The sequence below is a fragment of the Cervus elaphus genome, chromosome 16 (assembly GCF_910594005.1).
Source record: "Cervus elaphus chromosome 16, mCerEla1.1, whole genome shotgun sequence".
In the NCBI taxonomy this organism is placed as follows: Eukaryota; Metazoa; Chordata; class Mammalia; order Artiodactyla; family Cervidae; genus Cervus; species Cervus elaphus.
The window spans coordinates 11213401-11231556 of NC_057830.1; the positions used below are offsets into that span (position 1 = coordinate 11213401).

General features: G+C 37.8%; 1 protein-coding gene across 1 annotated transcript in view; it reads left to right on the plus strand.

The window, feature by feature from the left end:
* The window catches only part of SHOC1 (shortage in chiasmata 1), a 90358-nt gene that overhangs the window by 9013 nt on the left and 63189 nt on the right, over nucleotides 1–18156 (plus strand). The window contains exon 4 of the mRNA XM_043870539.1: nucleotides 10304–10488. Coding sequence (XP_043726474.1) covers nucleotides 10304–10488 — 185 coding nt within the window. The remainder of the gene's footprint in view (nucleotides 1–10303; nucleotides 10489–18156) is intronic.

Below are 18156 nucleotides of genomic sequence, written 5' to 3' on the forward strand. Positions count from 1 at the left end.
GGTCTTACATTTAGATCTTTAATCCATTTTGAGTTTATTTTTGTGTATGGTGTTAGAAAGTGTTCTAGTTTCATTCTTTTACAAGTGGTTGATCAGTTTTCCCAGCACCACTTGTTAAAGAGGTTGTCTTTTTTCCATTGTATATCCTTGCCTCCTTTGTTGAAGATAAGGTGTCCATAGGTTCGTGGATTTATCTCTGGGCTTTCTATTCTGTTCCATTGATCTATATTTCTGCCTTTGTGCCAGTACCATACTGTCTTGATGACTGTGGCTTTGTAGTAGAGCCTGAAGTCAGGCAGGTTGATTCCTCCAGTTCCATTCTTCTTTCTCAAGATTACTTTGGCTATTCGAGGTTTTTTGTATTTCCATACAAATTGTGAAATTCTTTGGTCTAGTTCTGTGAAAAATACCGTTGGTAACTTGATAGGGATTGCATTGAATCTATAGACTGCTTTGGGTAGAATAGCCATTTTGACAATATTGATTCTTCCAATCCATGAACACGGTATGTTTCTCCATCTGTTTGTGTCCTCTTTGATTTCTTTCATCAGTGTTTTATAGTTTTCTATGTATAGGTCTTTTGTTTCTTTAGGTAGATATACTCCTAAGTATTTTATTCTTTTTGTTGCAATGGTGAATGGTATTGTTTCTTTAATTTCTCTTTCTGTTTTTTAATTGTTAGTATATAGGAATGCAAGGGATTTCTGTGTGTTAATTTTATATCCTGCAACTTTACTATATTCATTGATTAGCTCTAGTAATTTTCTGGTAGAGTCTTTAGGGTTTTCTATGTAGAGGATCATGTCATCTGCAAACAGTGAGAGTTTCACTTCTTCTTTTCCTATCTGGATTCCTTTTACTTCTTTTTCTGCTCTGTTTGCTGTGGCCAAAACTTCCAAAAGTATGTTGAATAGTAGTGGTGAGAGTGGGCACCCTTGTCTTGTTCCTGATTTCAGGGGAAATGCTTTCAATTTTTCACCATTGAGGGTGATGCTTGCTGTGGGTTTGTTATATATAGCTTTTATTATGTTGAGGTATGTTCCTTCTATTCCTGCTTTTTGGAGAGTTTTAATCATAAATGAGTGTTGAATTTTGTCAAAGGCTTTCTCTGCATCTATTGAGATAATCATATGATTTTTATCTTTCAATTTGTTAATGTGGTGTATTACATTGATTGATTTGCAGATATTAAAGAATCCTTGCATTCCTGGGATAAAGCCCACTTGGTCATGGTGTATGATTTTTTTAATATGTTGCTGGATTCTGTTTGCTAGAATTTTGTTAAGGATTTTTGCATCTATGTTCATCAGTGATATTGGCCTGTAGTTTTCTTTTTTTGTGGCATCTTTGTCTGGTTTTGGAATTAGGGTGATGGCGGCCTCATAGAATGAGTTTGGAAGCTTACCTTCATCTGCAATTTTCTGGAAGAGTTTGAGTAAGATAGGTGTTAGCTCTTCTCTAAACTTTTGGTAGAATTCAGCTGTGAAGCCATCTGGTCCTGGGCTTTTGTTTGCTGGAAGATTTTTGATTACAGTTTCGATTTCCTTGCTTGTGATGGGTCTGTTAAGATCTTCTATTTCTTCCTGGTTCAGTTTTGGAAAGTTATATTTTTCTAAGAATTTGTCCATTTCTTCCAAGTTGTCCATTTTATTGGCATAGAGCTGCTGGTAGTAGTCTCTTATGATCCTTTGTATTTCAGTGTTGTCTGTTGTGATCTCTCCATTTTCATTTCTAATTTTGTTAATTTGGTTCTTCTCTCTTTGTTTCTTAATGAGTCTTGCTAATGGCTTGTCAATTTTGTTTATTTTTTCAAAAAACCAGCTTTAAGCTTTGTTGATTTTTGCTATGGTCTCTTTTGTTTCTTTTGCATTTATTTCTGCCCTGATTTTTAAGATTTCTTTCCTTCTACTAACCCTGGGGTTCTTCATTTCTTCCTTCTCTAGTTGCTTTAGGTGTAGAGTTAGGTTATTTATTTGGTTTTTCTCTTGTTTCTTGAGGTAAGCCTGTAATGCTATGAACCTTCCCCTTAGCACTGCTTTTACAGTGTCCCATAGGTTTTGGGTTGTTGTGTTTTCATTTTCATTCATTTCTATACATATTTTGATTTCTTTTTTGATTTCTTCTATGATTTGTTGGTTATTCAGAAGCGTGTTATTTAGCCTCCATATGTTTGAATTTTTAACAATTTTTTTCCTGTAATTGAGATCTAATCTTACTGCACTGTAGTCAGAAAAGATGACTGGAATGATTTCAATTTTTTTGAATTTTCCAAGACCAGATTTATGGCCCAGGATGTGATCTATTCTGGAGAAGGTTCCGTGTGCACTTGAGAAAAAGGTGAAGTTGATTGTTTTGGGGTGAAATGTCCTATAGATATCAATTAGGTCTAGCTGGTCCATTGTGTCATTTAAGGTTTGTGTTTCCTTGTTAATTTTCTGTTTAGTTGATCTATCCATAGTTGTGAGTGGGGTATTAAAGTCTCCCACTATTATTGTGTTACTATTAATTTCCTCTTTCATACTCGTTAGTGTTTGCCGTACATATTGCGGTGCTCCTATGTTGGGTGCATATATATTTATAATTGTTATATCTTTTTCTTGGATTGATCCTTTGATCATTATATAGTGTCCTTCTTTGTCTCTTTTCACATCCTTTATTTGAAAGTCTATTTTATCTGATATGAGTATTGCGACTCCTGCTTTCTTTTGGTCTCCGTTTGCGTGAAATATTTTTTTCCAGCCCTTCACTTTTAGTCTGTATGTGTCTCTTGTTTTGAGGTGGGTCTCTTGTAGACAGCATATATAGGGGTCTTGTTTTTGTATCCATTCAGCCAATCTTTGTCTTTTGGTTGGGGCATTCAACCCATTTACATTTAAGGCAATTATTGATAGGTGTGGTCCCGTTGCCATTTACTGTGTTGTTTTGGGTTCACGTTTATACAACCTCTCTGTGTTTCCTGTATAGAGAAGATCCTTTAGCATTTGTTGAAGAGCTGGTTTGGTGGTGCTGAATTGTCTCAGCTTTTGCTTGTCTGCGAAGCTTTTGAATTCTCCTTCATATCTGAATGAGATCCTTGCTGGGTACAGTAATCTAGGTTGTAGGTTATTCTCTTTCATTACTTTCAGTATGTCCTGCCATTTCCTTCTGTCCTGAAGGGTTTCTATTGATAGATCAGCTGTTATCCTTATGGGAATCCCTTAAGGGACACAGAAATACAGAACAGACTTTTGAACTCTGTGGGAGAATGTGAGGGTGGGATATTTCAAAAGAACAGCATGTATACTATTTATGGTGAAACAGATCACCAGCCCAGGTGGGATGCATGAGACAAGTGCTCGGGCCTGGTGCACTGGGAAGACCCAGAGGAATCGGGTGGAGAGGGAGGTGGGAGGGGGGATCGGGATGGGGAATACGTGTAAATCTATGGCTGATTCATATCAATGTATGACAAAAAATAAATAAATAAATAAATAAATAAAAATAAAATCAGTCTTTTTATCCTTGTAGTATAAATGCAGACTTAAGGCTATTTTCTAACATACTTTGTCAAAACATTATTTATTAGTAGTCTAGTCATTCATCAAATATTTATCAGATACCATGTTGTGTGCTGAATACAGGATAAAAAAATTAGATACAGTCACTACTCTCAAAGAACATAAGAAAATAGAGAATAAGAGATTTATAAATAAATAATACAATAGAATGTGGGAAGTACAATGACACAGATAGGCATGCAGAGCATAATATGAGGAAGAACATCTAACCCAATCTATGTTGTTCAGGTAGACACAAAATAGAGATTTTAGTGCAAATATAAATAATTTACTCTGTTGCATCGCTTCATGCAGAGTTCTGATCAGACCCAAAGGATTTAGTTATTTTTCAGATTTTCAAGTTTTAGTAATTTGTTTTCCTTAGTTACAATTTGAAAGAAACAAATGACCAACTTAAATGTGTCCAGACACTAAGAGAAGCCCAATATACTATTTCTGTCATCTAGGAATTTAAAATAAGGTTAGGAAGATAATATATGAACAGAAAAAACTGACAATGTTAAGAATTAAATGATAATATAAAATGACCCTCAAAAGGTCTATCACAAGGTATAAGGTCAATGCAAATTACTTATCACAGGACTAAACTCTAGAGCAGGGAGGACGCAAAAAGGTGTAGCGGAAAGAGCTTTGTGCTGTGAACTAAAAGATGTGGATTTTAACTCTTCATTTGAAAAGTTAAGTACTAACTAGTCAATGAGCCGTTTTCTATCTCTGACCCTCACTTTTTATTTATTTATTTTTGGCTGTACTGGGTCTTTGTTACCAGTAGGCTTTCTCTAGTTACAGAGAGCAGGGACTACTATTTGTTGAGATTCGTGGCCTTCTCCTTATCGTGACTTTTCTCCTTGCAAAGCACAGGTTCTAGAGCCTTGGCGCAGTAGTTGTGGCACACAGGCTTAGTTGCTCTGTGGCACGTGGAATCTTCATGGACCAGGGATCTAAGTCCGCTGCACTGGCAGGTGGATTCTTAACTGCTGGACCACCAGGGAAGTCCCTGACCCTCACTTTCTGATTAAGTATAAAGATGATGGGTCAGTGCTTCTCAAACTTTAATTTACATATGAATCCCCTGAGGATCCTGTTAAAAATGAAGATTCTGATTCAGTCAGTCTGCATTGGGGCCTGAGATTCTGCATGTCTAATACGCAGTCTATGGGGACATGACTAAAGTGACTTAGCAGCAGCAGCAGCAGCAATATGCTCCTCAGTGTGCTGATGCTACTGGTCCAAGAACCTCATTTGAGTAACAAGATACAAGATAACCTCTATAATCTCTCTTCTCCCTATGAGTTAGATTGGTAGAGCTGTGTGTTTATAAGCAGGAGAGATCAACTTCATAAAGAAGTGGGAATTGAGCTTGTGTTGGACAAAGGAGAAACTAACTTGAAAGAAAGCATTTCAAAGGAAATAGTACATCTGAAGATACAGAGGCAAGAACGTGCAATAAGCAACGATCAGGCTACTTTGGTGCACACAAAAGACTCTTGTATGAGAGAAATTCGAGGCCCTGAAGGAATGGGCACCCTGTCGTGTCTGACCCTCCATTCATTTTATAGTACCTTCAAGATAGAACCCATGGCAAAGAAGATGGAATCTGTGGCACCACCTAAGATAAAATTCACATTTCTCTGCCTCCCTACAGCCAAACGTAGCCATATGACTAAGCTCTTCCCAAAGCATATAAGCAAAAGGGACTTACGCAGTTTCTGGAGAATGGCTTAAAAGGAAGCAGCGTGTTTTTCTCCTTCACATTTTCTCCGTCCTGATGTTAGAATGCAGATATTGGCTGCAGCAACCACCTTGGAGTAGACGTGATAAGAACTAAGTCTAGGAATGGCAGAGTGGAACAAAAGGAGTCTCAGTCCCTCATAAATGGTGAAACTACCTTACTAGCCATGACCTTTCAGCTTCCTTGTGTGTGTGTTAGCCATCATTAGTTTCAAGTTTGTCTCATGAAATAAAATTTAATTTTTAATGAACTTAATTTTTTAGAGCAGTTTTTGGTTCAGAGCAAAACTGAGCAGAAGGTTTAACAGTCTTTCCCAAATTGAAATTTAAGTTTAAATTCAGGAGCTTTGTTACATAATGGAAATTAAGATCCCATAGGTTAAGGGTTTAGTCCTATGAAACTGCCCCTGCACCCTATGCTTCAGAGGCCATTTGCAAGGTTATCACCTATGCTTCTGACTGACCAGCTATAGATCAGAGATTCCAACAACCCCCTCTTTGGGTTCAATCAATTTGCTGGACTCATAGACTCCAGCAACTATGAATTCTAGACTCATAGTATTCACAGGAATATTTTACTTACTGAATTATCAGTTTACTATAAAAGGGTATGACTCAGAAACAGTCAGATGGAAGAGATAGATAGGGCAAGACGTGGGGAAAGGTCATGGAACTTTCATGTTCTCTCCCATCACCCTGCTTTCCCAGCACCTCCATGTGTTCACCAACCTGGACGTTTTCTTAGCCCAGTCCTTCTGTGTTTTTACAAAGGCTTCATTACATGGGCAGGATTGATTACATGATTGGTCACTGGCAGTTGATTCAACTTCCAGCCCCTCTCCCCTTCCTGTAGGTCAGAGGAGTGGAACTGAAAGTTCCAATCTTCTAATCACATGGTTGGTTCTACTGGCAGCCAGTCGCCATCCTTAGGTGCTTCCCAAAAGTTACCCTATAAACATAGCAAAAGTCAACTTTAGCACTTAAGAAAGTCCAATGACCTTAGGAGCTTTGTGCAAGAAATGGGTATGAAGACCAAACATATATCTCTTATTATAAATCTCAAAATCACACATATATATGTGATCCTTTGTGACCAGCCTCTTTTACTTGGCATAATGTTTTTAAGATTTACCCCTGGATCAGGAAGATCCTCTGAAGAAGGAAATGGCTGTCCACATCAGTATTCTTACTTGGAGAATTCCATGGACAAAGGAGCCTGGAAGGCTACAGTCCGTGGGGTGGCAAAGAGACATGACTGAGTGACTAACAATTTTTTATTTTGTAGCATGTATCAGCACTTCATTTTTTATGATCAAATAATATTCCACTGTATGAATATACCACATTTTATTTATCCATTCATCAGTCGGTGGACATTTGTTTCTACTTTTTGGCTCTTATGAATAATGCTGCTATAAACAATTGTTTTTTGGTAAGTATGTCCAACTCTGCAACCCCATGAACTGCAACATGCCAGGCTTTCCTGTCCTTCACTGTCTCCCAGAGTTTGCTCAAACTCATGTCTATTGAGTCGGTGATGCCATCCGACTCAATCATCATCTCATCATGTTGAGCCCCATCATCTCATCCTCTGTTGCTCCCTTCTGCTCTCACTCTTTCCCAGCATCAGGGTCTTTTCCAATGAGTCAGCTCTTTGCATTAGGTGGTGAAAGTATTGGAGCTTCAGCTTCAGCATCAGCCCTTCCAATGAATATTCAGGGCTGATTTTCTTTAGGATTGACAATCTCCTTCAGCCTTCTTTGGCGCTCAGCCTTCTTTATGGCCTAACTCTCATATCCATCGATGACTACTGGAAAAACCATAGCTTTGCAGGCAGTTTCTTTACTGTCCGAGCCACCAGGGAAGCCCCATAAACAGTTGTGGACAAGTTTTTATGCAGACATAGGATTTTATCTTTCCAGTAGTGAAATTGCTAGATCATATGGTAACTCTGTAAATACATGTTTTCCATGCACATGTACCATTTTATATTCCCACTAGCAGTGTATGAAGGTTACAATTTATATCTTGCCAACACTTGTTATCTGTCTTTTTAATTATAACCATCCTAGTGAAGAGCTCATTGCATGTCATTGTAGTTTTGATTTTCATTTCCCTGATGGCTAATGATGTTGAACGTCTTTCCCTTTAATTATTGTCTGTTATTATATCTTCCTTGGAGAAATTACTATTCAAGTTCTTTGCCATTTTTAAATTATGTTATATGCCTTTTTATTATTGAGGTTTAAGAGTTCCTTATGTATTCTAGATCCAAGTCTCTTATTAGATATGTGATTTGCTAATATTTTCTCCTGTGGATTGTCTTTTCCCTTCCTTGATGGTATCCTTTCAAGCAGAAAATTTTTGAATTTTGATGAAGTTTAATTTATCTAATTTTTCTTTTGTTATTTGTACTTTTGGTATCAAATCTAAGAAGGCTTTACCTAAACTAAAGTCACAAGAATTTGCTCCTTTATTTTCTTATAAGAGTTCGCCTGTGATTTTTTTTAAGACACAAAGCAATTCATGAAATGTTTCAGTTATTGGTGGGTTATGCATTTCATCATTGGTATCCCATTTCACATAGAATAAAATCCAGTGTTCTTACCACATCCTCCAAGATCCAGCATGATCTTATCTTTACCCGCCTATCTAACCTTACTCAGTTCCAGTCAACCTGACCTTTCTGCTTTTCTTTGACTATGTCAACCTTGGTCCTCTATTCTGAGCCTCTGTATGGCTTGCTCTTTACCATTATTTAGGTAACTGTAGCTCCTCAGAAGGCCATTCACTAACTACTGTCTCTAAAACATATCTTTTGTTATCCCTCTGGCTATTACTTGATGTCCTAATATCTCATTTTATTTCACTTATCAGAGTTTTTCACTACCTGACCTTACGTATTCACCTATGTATTTGTTTATCATCCCATTAGCATGTAAAACCTTACGAGGACGAGGACCCTGCTTTGGTCACCGCTCCACTCAGCGCCTAAAACGGTGCTGGCACATTGTAGACACTCAATAAATATTTCTTTTGAGTTAAGGAACTAGTGAACGAGAGTGGATGAATTTACCCAAAAAAGAATGACATAGAAAGACAGCAAAGACGATGCAGACTGAAAGCCCAGGAAACATCGGGATCTACAAGTTAGGCAGAGGAGGAGGTACCACTGAACAAAATATAGATAATATTGGACAAGGAGGGAAAAGAAAACCTGGAAGTATCGGTCTTTAAAGATCACTTATGGTGAGGGAAAGAGAATTGACAGGGTTTTCTCAAAACTTCACCAGGCTTCTGTGGTGGCTCAGTGGTAAAGAATCTGCCTGCCACTGCAGAAGACACGGGTTCAATCCCTAATCCAGGAAGATCCTGCATGCTGTGGAGCAACTAAACCCATGTGCCACAACTAGTGAGCCCACGTGCCACAACTACTGAAGCCCACACGCCCCAGAGCCTGTGCTCCGCAACAAGAGAAGCCCCCACAGTGAGAAGCCCGTGCACCACAACTGCATAGTAACCCCTGCTCACAGCAACTAGAGAAAAGCCTGTGCAGCTGCAAACACCCAGCACAGCCAGAAACAAATAAATAAAATTATATTTAAAAAATAAAAAAACTGTAGTACCAACTATTCCTATTGAGTATTGTCTTTGTCAGTCATTTTTTTTTTAAGTAGCTATCTAAGCACTAAATTTAGAAGTCTCTAAAGATCCACATAGGAATCATCATTCTTGTGAGTAAGATGAAACTGAATGAGCTAAAATATTTTTTTCTGGTACCTTGTATTTTTATAAAGAATAAAGCAGAAACTCTAGAGATTTTTCTGCACATGATTTTAAGATATGGCATATTCATTATTTTCTCCAGTTCACTAGGGAATTATATTGATTTTAGTTCTTTCAGTCTGTGTAGGGTTATTAAGGCTAAATATTTTAGGATATCATAAAAATATATATTAGAATATGTAGCCAAATTGCCAATAGTATATTTATTTATTGGAAAATTCAGTAGAAAGGTCTCTTTTAAGTTCAAATATCCTGATGATATAAACAATGGTGAATATATCTGGGTCAGTTAGGTAACAAGCAAGGTACGGGTAGGGTCAAGGGAACCAAAAAAAGTTCCCAGGACTCGCAATGCCTGGAAGTTATTACCACCCTAAGCTTGAAGGAGAAAGGGGACTGAAGTAACCAACACAGTAAGAACTGCAGGTACAAGAGAGATACTGTCTGATTAAAGATGTAACTGATGGTTGAAGAATACAGCTATCTCTCCAAACTGTGGCCCCAAAGGGAAAGATTTGGGAAGAATAATATTTCAACCTATCTATTTTCCTACTTTTGATCTGCCAGTGCTTTCATTGGTAAATCCAACCAGAAGACTGGGCAAGGGAGTTTAGTTGGTTCATTGAGATCTGTCTCCTAGGATGTAGAACAGAATATAAAAGGTTGAATAATGACATGGAAAAGCAGACATTGACTATCCAGCACAAGGACATTTTGGCAATGTGTGGCAAAGTCTAAAAATCTATGTACCTTTAACCCCATCATTTCCATTTTTAGGAATTGCATTTTGAGAAAACAGATAAGTACACAAAGATATTCCTTGCATTGTTGCTCATAATAGCAAACAAGTATAACAAATTTAAATTTCCAGTAACAGGGAACTAGTTGAAAAAATTATTTACCTATACAACGGGATCTTGTTCATCACTCAAAAAATGAAGTGAATGTACATTGATTGACATGTAAATGTTCTCATGCTTCATTGCTTAGTAGAAAAGAACAGGTTACAAAATACTATGTATATGAATCCACTTTTGTTTAAAAATATTCAAAAATAATTGAGAAAATACTTATTTTTTTAATTGATCTCTTGAATGATGGATCTATGGGTAATGTCTCTCTATATCTGTTGGAATTTGGTAACTTTCTACAGTGAACATGCATTATTTGTTAATAAACATGTTTTAAAATAAGATATACACAAAATCAGTAATTTTCATATATCATAGAAAAACAGTTACAGGAATGGTGACCCAGCTTAACTGTGAATTTGATGAAATTGTTCCGAGTTCAAACCCAAACTCCCAAACTGAAGCAGAGGAAGCCAGCTTGTATACCCATAAGGAATATAAGGAATTCTTTACACTTGTCACCTGCTTAGAAAAATGTCCATCACTTCAAGCACAGAAACAAGGTAAAACATTTGTTCTTTCCATTGTTATAAAACATTTTTTACTAATATATAAATTTTCATTTCAGTGATTTTTTTTGTTTTACTGGATTTTTTATTTATTTTTTTTTTATTTTGCTAGGGATATCCACCTGCAAAATTGAAATTCAAAGCTTTGCCACATTAGTGAAATATTTTCTTTCATATTAATCTCCTTTTTGTAATTTAGCTGTTTTTGGAGTTTAAGTGTGCTGGGCCTCAAAATAGCCTCAGAGGTTTCATCATAGGTTGCTCACAACATATTGCTATAGTGATAGCATCTCTTTAGAGATCTGATGACATGACAATCTGGTATAACATTACATTATTAGATTATTAAGTAATAGTTATATTTTATTTTCCCATTTATTCTGAAGATTTTCAATCTTATCAAATTAATGTGAAACCATAATTCAACGTGGAGGTAAAATAGTTGCAGTGTTAGGTCAGGAAGTTCACTCAGTTTTTATGAATTTAGAGTAAGTAATACTTAAAGATATATATTATCCAAATTATATTCTAAATCTGATGTTGTAAAATGTTTATCCAATGTGACTGGCAAAAAATTATATTTTTACTTGCTTTTTTTTTTTTACAAAGAAGTAGTGGTGTTTTTTTTTCTTTTTCTTTACTGACTTTTTTTTCCATTTATTTTTATTAGTTGGAGGCTAATTACTTTACAATATTGTAGTGGTTTTTGCCATACATTGACATGAATCAGCCATGGATTTACATGTATTCCCCATCCCAATCCCCCCTCCCACCTCCCTCTCCACCCGATCCCTCTGGGTCTTCCCAGTGCACCAGCCCTGAGCACTTGTCTCATGCATCCAACCTGGGCTGGTGATCTGTTTCACCATAGATAATATACGTGTTTTGATGCTGTTCTCTCGAAACATCCCACCCTCGCCTTCTCCCACAGAGTCCAAAAGTCTGTTCTGTACGTCTGTGTCTCTTTTTCTGTTTTGCATATAGGGTTACCATTACCATCTCTCTAAATTCCATATATATGTGTTAGTATACTGTATTGGTCTTTATCTTTCTGGCTTACTTCACTCTGTATAATGGGCTCCAGTTTCATCCATCTCATTAGAACTGATTCAAATGAATTCTTTTTAATGGCTGAGTAATATTTCATGGTGTATATGTACCACAGTTTCCTTATCCATTCGTCTGCTGATGGGCATCTAGGTTGCCTCCATGTCCTGGCTATTATAAACAGTGCTGCGATGAACATTGGGGTGCACGTGTCTCTTTCAGATCTGGTTTCCTCGGTGTGTATGCCTAGGAGTGGGATTGCTAGGTCATATGGCAGTTCTATTTCCAGGTTTTTAAGAAATCTCCACACTGTTCTTCATAGTAGCTGTACTAGTTTGCATTCCCACCAACAGTGTGAGAGGGTTCCCTTTTCTCCGCACCCTCTCCAGCATTTATTGCTTGTAGACTTTTGGATAGCAGCCATCCTGACTGGCGTGTAATGGTACCTCATTGTGGTTTTGATTTGCATTTCTCTGATAATGAGTGATGTTGAGCATCTTTTCATGTGTTTGTTAGCCATCTGTATGTCTTCTGTGGAGAAATGTCTGTTTAGTTCTTTGGCCTATTTTTTGATTGGGTCATTTATTTTTCTGGAATTTAGCTGCAGGAGTTGCTTGTATATTTTTGAGATTAATCCTTTGTCTGTTGCTTCATTTGCTATAATTTTCTCCATTCTGAGGGCTGTCTTTTCACCTTGCTTATAGTTTCCTTTGTAGTGCAAAAGCTTTTAAGTTTCATTAGGTCCCATTTGTTTATTTTTGCTTTTATTTCCAATATTCTGGGAGGTGGGTCATAGAGAATCCTGCTGTGATTTATGTCAGAGAGTGTTTTGCCTATGTTCTCCTCTAGGAGTTTTATAGTTTCTGGTCTTACATTTAGATCTTTAATCCATTTTGAGTTTATTTTTGAGTATGGTGTTAGAAAGTGTTCTAGTTTCATTCTTTTACAAGTGGTTGATCAGTTTTCCCAGCACCACTTGTTAAAGAGGTTGTCTTTTTTCCATTGTATATTCTTGCCTCCTTTGTCAAAGATAAGGTGTCCATAGGTTCGTGGATTTATCTCTGGGCTTTCTATTCTGTTCCACTGATCTATATTTCTGTCTTTGTGCCAGTACCATACTGTCTTGATGACTGTGGCTTTGTAGTGGAGCCTGAAGTCAGGCAGGTTGATTCCTCCAGTTCCATTCTTCTTTCTCAAGCTTACTTTGGCTATTCGAGGTTTTTTGTATTTCCATACAAATTGTGAAATTATTTGTTCTAGCTCTGTGAAAAATACTGTTGGTAGCTTGATAGGGATTGCATTGAATCTATAAATTGCTTTGGGTAGTATAGTCATTTTGACAATATTGATTCTTCCAATCCATGAACACGGTATATTTCTCCATCCTCTTGGATTTCTTTCAACAATGTTTTATAGTTTTCTATGTATAGGTCTTTCATTTCTTTAGGTAGATATACTCCTAAGTATTTTATTCTTTTTGTTGCAATGGTGAATGGTATTGTTTCCTTAATTTCTTTCTGTTTTCTCATTGTTAGTGTATAGGAATGCAAGGGATTTCTGTGTGTTAATTTTATATCCTGCAACTTTACTATATTCATTGATTAGCTCTAGTAATTTTCTGGTAGAGTCTTTAGGGTTTTCTATGTAGAGGATCATGTCATCTGCAAACAGAGAGAGTTTCACTTCTTCTTTTCCTATCTGGATTCCTTTTACTTCTTTTTCTGCTCTGATTGCTGTGGCCAAAACTTCCAAAACTATGTTGAATAGTGGTGGTGAGAGTGGGCACCCTTGTCTTGTTCCTGATTTTAGGGGAGCTGCTTTCAATTTTTCACCATTGAGGGTGATGCTTGCTGTGGGTTTGTTATATATAGCTTTTATTATGTTGAGGTATGTTCCTTCTATTCCTGCTTTCTGGAAAGTTTTAATCATAAATGGATGTTGAATTTTGTCAAAGGCTTTTTCTGCATCTATTGAGATAATCATATGGTTTTTATCTTTCAATTTGTTAATGTGGTGTATTACATTGATTGATTTGCAGATATTAAAGAATCCTTGCATTCCTGGGATAAAGCCCACTTGGTCATGGTGTATGATTTTTTTAATATGTTGCTGGATTCTGTTTGCTAGAATTTTGTTAAGGATTTTTGCATCTATGTTCATCAGTGATATTGGCCTGTAGTTTTCTTTTTTTTGTGGCATCTTTGTCTGGTTTTGGAATTAGGGTGATGGTGGCCTCATAGAATGAGTTTGGAAGCTTACCTTCTTCTGCGATTTTCTGGAAGAGTTTGGGTAAGATAGGTGTTCGCTCTTCTCTAAACTTTTGGTAGAATTCAGATGTGAAGCCATCTGGTCCTAGGCTTTTGTTTGCTGGAAGATTTCTGATTACAGTTTCAATTTCTTTGCTTATGATGGGTCTGTTAAGATCTTCTATTTCTTCCTGGTTCAGTTTTGGAAAGTTATACTTTTCTAAGAATTTGTCCATTTCTTCCAAGTTGTCCATTTTATTGGCATAGAGCTGCTGGTAGTAGTCTCTTATGATCCTTTGTATTTCAGTGTTGTCTGTTGTGATCTCTCCATTTTCATTTCTAATTTTGTTAATTTGGTTCTTCTCCCTTTGTTTCTTAATGAGTCTTGCTAATGGTTTGTCAACTTTGTTTATTTTTTCAAAAAACCAGCTTTAAGCTTTGTTGATTTTTGCTATGGTCTCTTTTGTTTCTTTTGCATTTATTTCTGCCCTGATTTTTAAGATTTCTTTCCTTCTACTAACCCTGGGGTTCTTCATTTCTTCCTTCTCTAGTTGCTTTAGGTGTAGAGCTAGGTTATTTATTTGACTTTTTTCTTGTTTCTTGAGGTAAGCCTGTAATGCTATGAACCTTCCCCTTAGCACTGCTTTTACAGTGTCCCATAGGTTTTGGGTTGTTGTGTTTTCATTTTCATTCGTTTCTATGCATATTTTGATTTCTTTTTTGATTTTTTCTATGATTTGTTGGTTATTCAGGAGCGTGTTATTTAGCCTCCATATGTTTGAATTTTTAATAATTTTTTTCCTGTAATTGACATCTAATCTTACTGCACTGTGGTCAGAAAAGATGACTGGAATGATTTCAATTTTTCTGAATTTCCCAAGGCTAGATTTATGGCCCAGGATGTGATCTATTCTGGAGAAGGTTCCATGTGTGCTTGAGAAAAAGGTGAAATTTATTGTTTTGGGGTGAAATGTCCTATAGATATCAATTAGGTCTAGCTGGTTCATTGTGTCATTTAAAGTTTGTATTTCCTTGTTAATTTTCTGTTCAGTTGATATATCCATAGTTGTGAGTGGGGTATTAAAGTCTCCCACTATTATCGTGTTACTATTAATTTCCTCTTTCATACTCGTTAGCATTTGCCGTACATATTGTGGTGCTCCTATGTTGGGTGCATATATATTTATAATTGTTATATCTTCTTCTTGGATTGATCCTTTGATCATTATGTAGTGTCCTTCTTTGTCTCTTTTCACAGCCTTTATTTGAAAGTCTATTTTATCTGATATGAGTATTGGAACTCCTTCTTTCTTTTGGTCTCCATTTGCGTGAAATATTTTTTTCCAGCCCTTCACTTTTAGTCTGTATGTGTCTCTTGCTTTGAGGTGGGTCTCTTGTAGACAGCATATATAGGGGTCTTGTTTTTGTATCCATTCAGCCAGTCTTTGTCTTTTGGTTGGGGCATTCAACCCATTTACATTTAAGGCAATTATTGATAGGTGTGGTCCCGTTGCCATTTACTGTGTTGTTTTGGATTCACGTTTATACAACTTTTCTGTGTTTCCTGTCTAGAGTAGATCCTTTAGCATTTGTTGAAGAGCTGGTTTGGTGGTGCTGAATTCTCTCAGCTTTTGCTTGTCTGTAAAGTTTTTGAATTCTCCTTCATATCTGAATGAGATCCTTGCTGGGTACAGTAATCTAGGTTGTAGGTTATTCTCTTTCATTACTTTAAGTATGTCCTGCCATTCCCTTCTGTCCTGAAGGGTTTCTATTGATAGATCAGCTGTTATCCTTATGGGAATCCCTTTGTGTGTTATTTGTTGTTTCTCCCTTGCTACTTTTAATATTTGTTCTTTGTGTTTGATCTTTGTTAATTTGATTAATATGTGTCTTGGGGTGTTTCGCCTTGGGTTTATCCTGTTTGGGACTCCCTGGATTTCTTGGGCCTGTGTAACTATTTCCTTCCCCATTTTAGGGAAGTTTTCAGCTATTATCTCCTCGAGTATTTTCTCATGGCCTTTCTTTTTGTCTTCTTCTTCTGGGACTCCTATGATTCAAGTGTTGGGGCATTTCATATTGTCCCAGAGGTCCCTGAGGTTGTCCTCACTTCTTTTGATTCTTTTTTCTTTTTTCCTCTCTGCTTCATTTATTTCCACCATTTTATCTTCTACCTCACTATCCTATCTTCTGTCTCTGTTATTCTACTGTTGGTTCCCTCCAGAGTGTTTTTTATCTCATTTATTGCATTATTCATTTTTTTTGCATTATTCATTTTTAATTGACTCTTTTTTATTTCTTCTAGGTCCTTATTAAACATTTCTTGCATCTTCTTAGTCTTTGTCTCCAGGCTATTTATCTGTAACTCCATTTTGTTTTCAAGATTTTGGATCATTTTTATTATCATTATTCTAAATTCTTTTTCAGGTAGATTCCCTATCTCCTCCTCTTTTGTTTGACTTGGTGGGCATTTTTCATGTCCCTTTACCTGTTGGGTATTTCTCTGCCTTTTTATCTTGTTTAGATTGCTGTGTCTGGAGTGGGCTTTCTGTATTCTGGTGGTCTGTGGTTCCTTTTTATTGTGGAGGTTTCCCCCAGTGGGTGGGGTTCGATGATTGGCCTGTCAAGGTTTCCTGGTTAGGGAAGCTTGCATCGGTGTTCTGGTGCGTGGAACTGGGTTTCTTCTCTCTGGAGTGCAATGGAGTGTCCAGTAGTGAGTTTTGAGATGGGTCTATGTGTTAGGTGTGACTTTGGGCAGCCTGTATGTTGACGTTCAGGGCTGTGTTCCTGCATTGCTGGAGAATTTGTGTGGTATGTCTTGCTCTGGAACTTATTGGCTCTTGGGTGGTGGTTGGTTTCAGTGTAGGTATGGAGGCTTTTGGATGGTCTCTTATTACTTTAATGTTCCGTGTAGTCAGAAGTTTTCTGGTGTTCTCAGGTTTTGGGCTTAAGTCTCCTGCCTCTGGATTTCAGTTTTATTCTTCCAGTAGTCTCAAGACTTCTCCAACTATACAGCACTTATAATAAAACTTCTAGGTTAATGGTGAAAAGATTCTCCACCGTGAGGGACACCCAGAGGGGTTCACAGAGTTACATGAAGAAGAGGAGAGGGAGGAGGGAGATAGAGATGAGCAGGAGAAGAAAAAGGGGGACTCAAGAGGAGAGAGACAGATCTATGCAGTTCTCTGTTCCCAAAGTGTTCTCCGTAGCCCAGACACCCACAAAGATTCACAGAATTGGATTGGGTAGAAAAGGGGGAGGGAGGCAGCTTGACGGGCGCACTCTCCCCAGGTGTGGTGCGCCTTCTCCCCCCGTGGTCCCAGCCTCAGTTTCCGCGAGTGCCTGTCGGGTTCGCCTTGTGTCTGTTCTCGGGAGCTGGCCTCTAGCCACGACCCTTCCGGCAGATGTCGACCATCCAGAATCTCAGGAAGTCTTTGGTTAGAAGCTGGAAGCCTGTTTGCAGTTTGGTAGGGGGTGCCATCTCTGGGGCCTAGTTTGCCCCTTTCCCCTCCCCCCTGCCTCCTGCCTCCAGCAGGGGATGAGCCGGTCCGTCGCCAGCTAGCTCTTCTCTGGAATTGCTCAGTCCTTGTGTTCTGCGAATGGCTGGCAGTGTGTTCGGGCCAGTTAATTTTCTCTCTCTCTCTCTTGCTATCCCACAGTTTAAGTTGCTATCTCACGTTAGCTCCCTCCGATTGCCCTCAGGGCATTCAGGCCCGGTCCTTACCCGAAGCAATGCCACCCGCTCCTCTCCGTTCCGCCCCCATTTGCTGGTGGCAGATGCGGGCGTCTGGGGTACTTTTCTGCTGGGAGTTGCTTTTAGACATGTAATCTGTGAGTTTTATTTATTTTTCCTCCCAGTTAGGTTGCTCTCCAAGATTCGAAAACTTCCCCAGACCCGCCAGTGAGAGGGTTTCCTGGTGTCTGGAAACTCCTCTATTACGACTCCCTTCCCGGGATGGTTCTCCATCCCTAGCTCTTTTGTCTCTCTTTTTATCTTTTATATTTTGTCCTACCTCCTTTCGAAGACGATGAGCTGCTTTTCTGGGTGCCTGATGTCTTCTGCTAGTGGTCAGAAGTTGTTTTGTGAAGTTTGCTCAGCGTTCAAATGTTCTTTTGATGAATTTGTAGGGGAAAAAGTGGTCTCCCCGTCCTATTCCTCCGCCATCTTAGCTCCACCCCCTTTATTTGCATTTTTTAAATTACTGGTGTTCAGTGTTCATTTGCATATTTTTATTTTGTGGAATGATTCTTTTTTGTCTCTTTTTCTATTCTTGTATTTTATCTTTATATATCAATGGTATCAATAAACCCAAATATATTTAACTTGAACCTAACCATTCCCTTTATGATTTCTTTCATTGTTTTTATACTT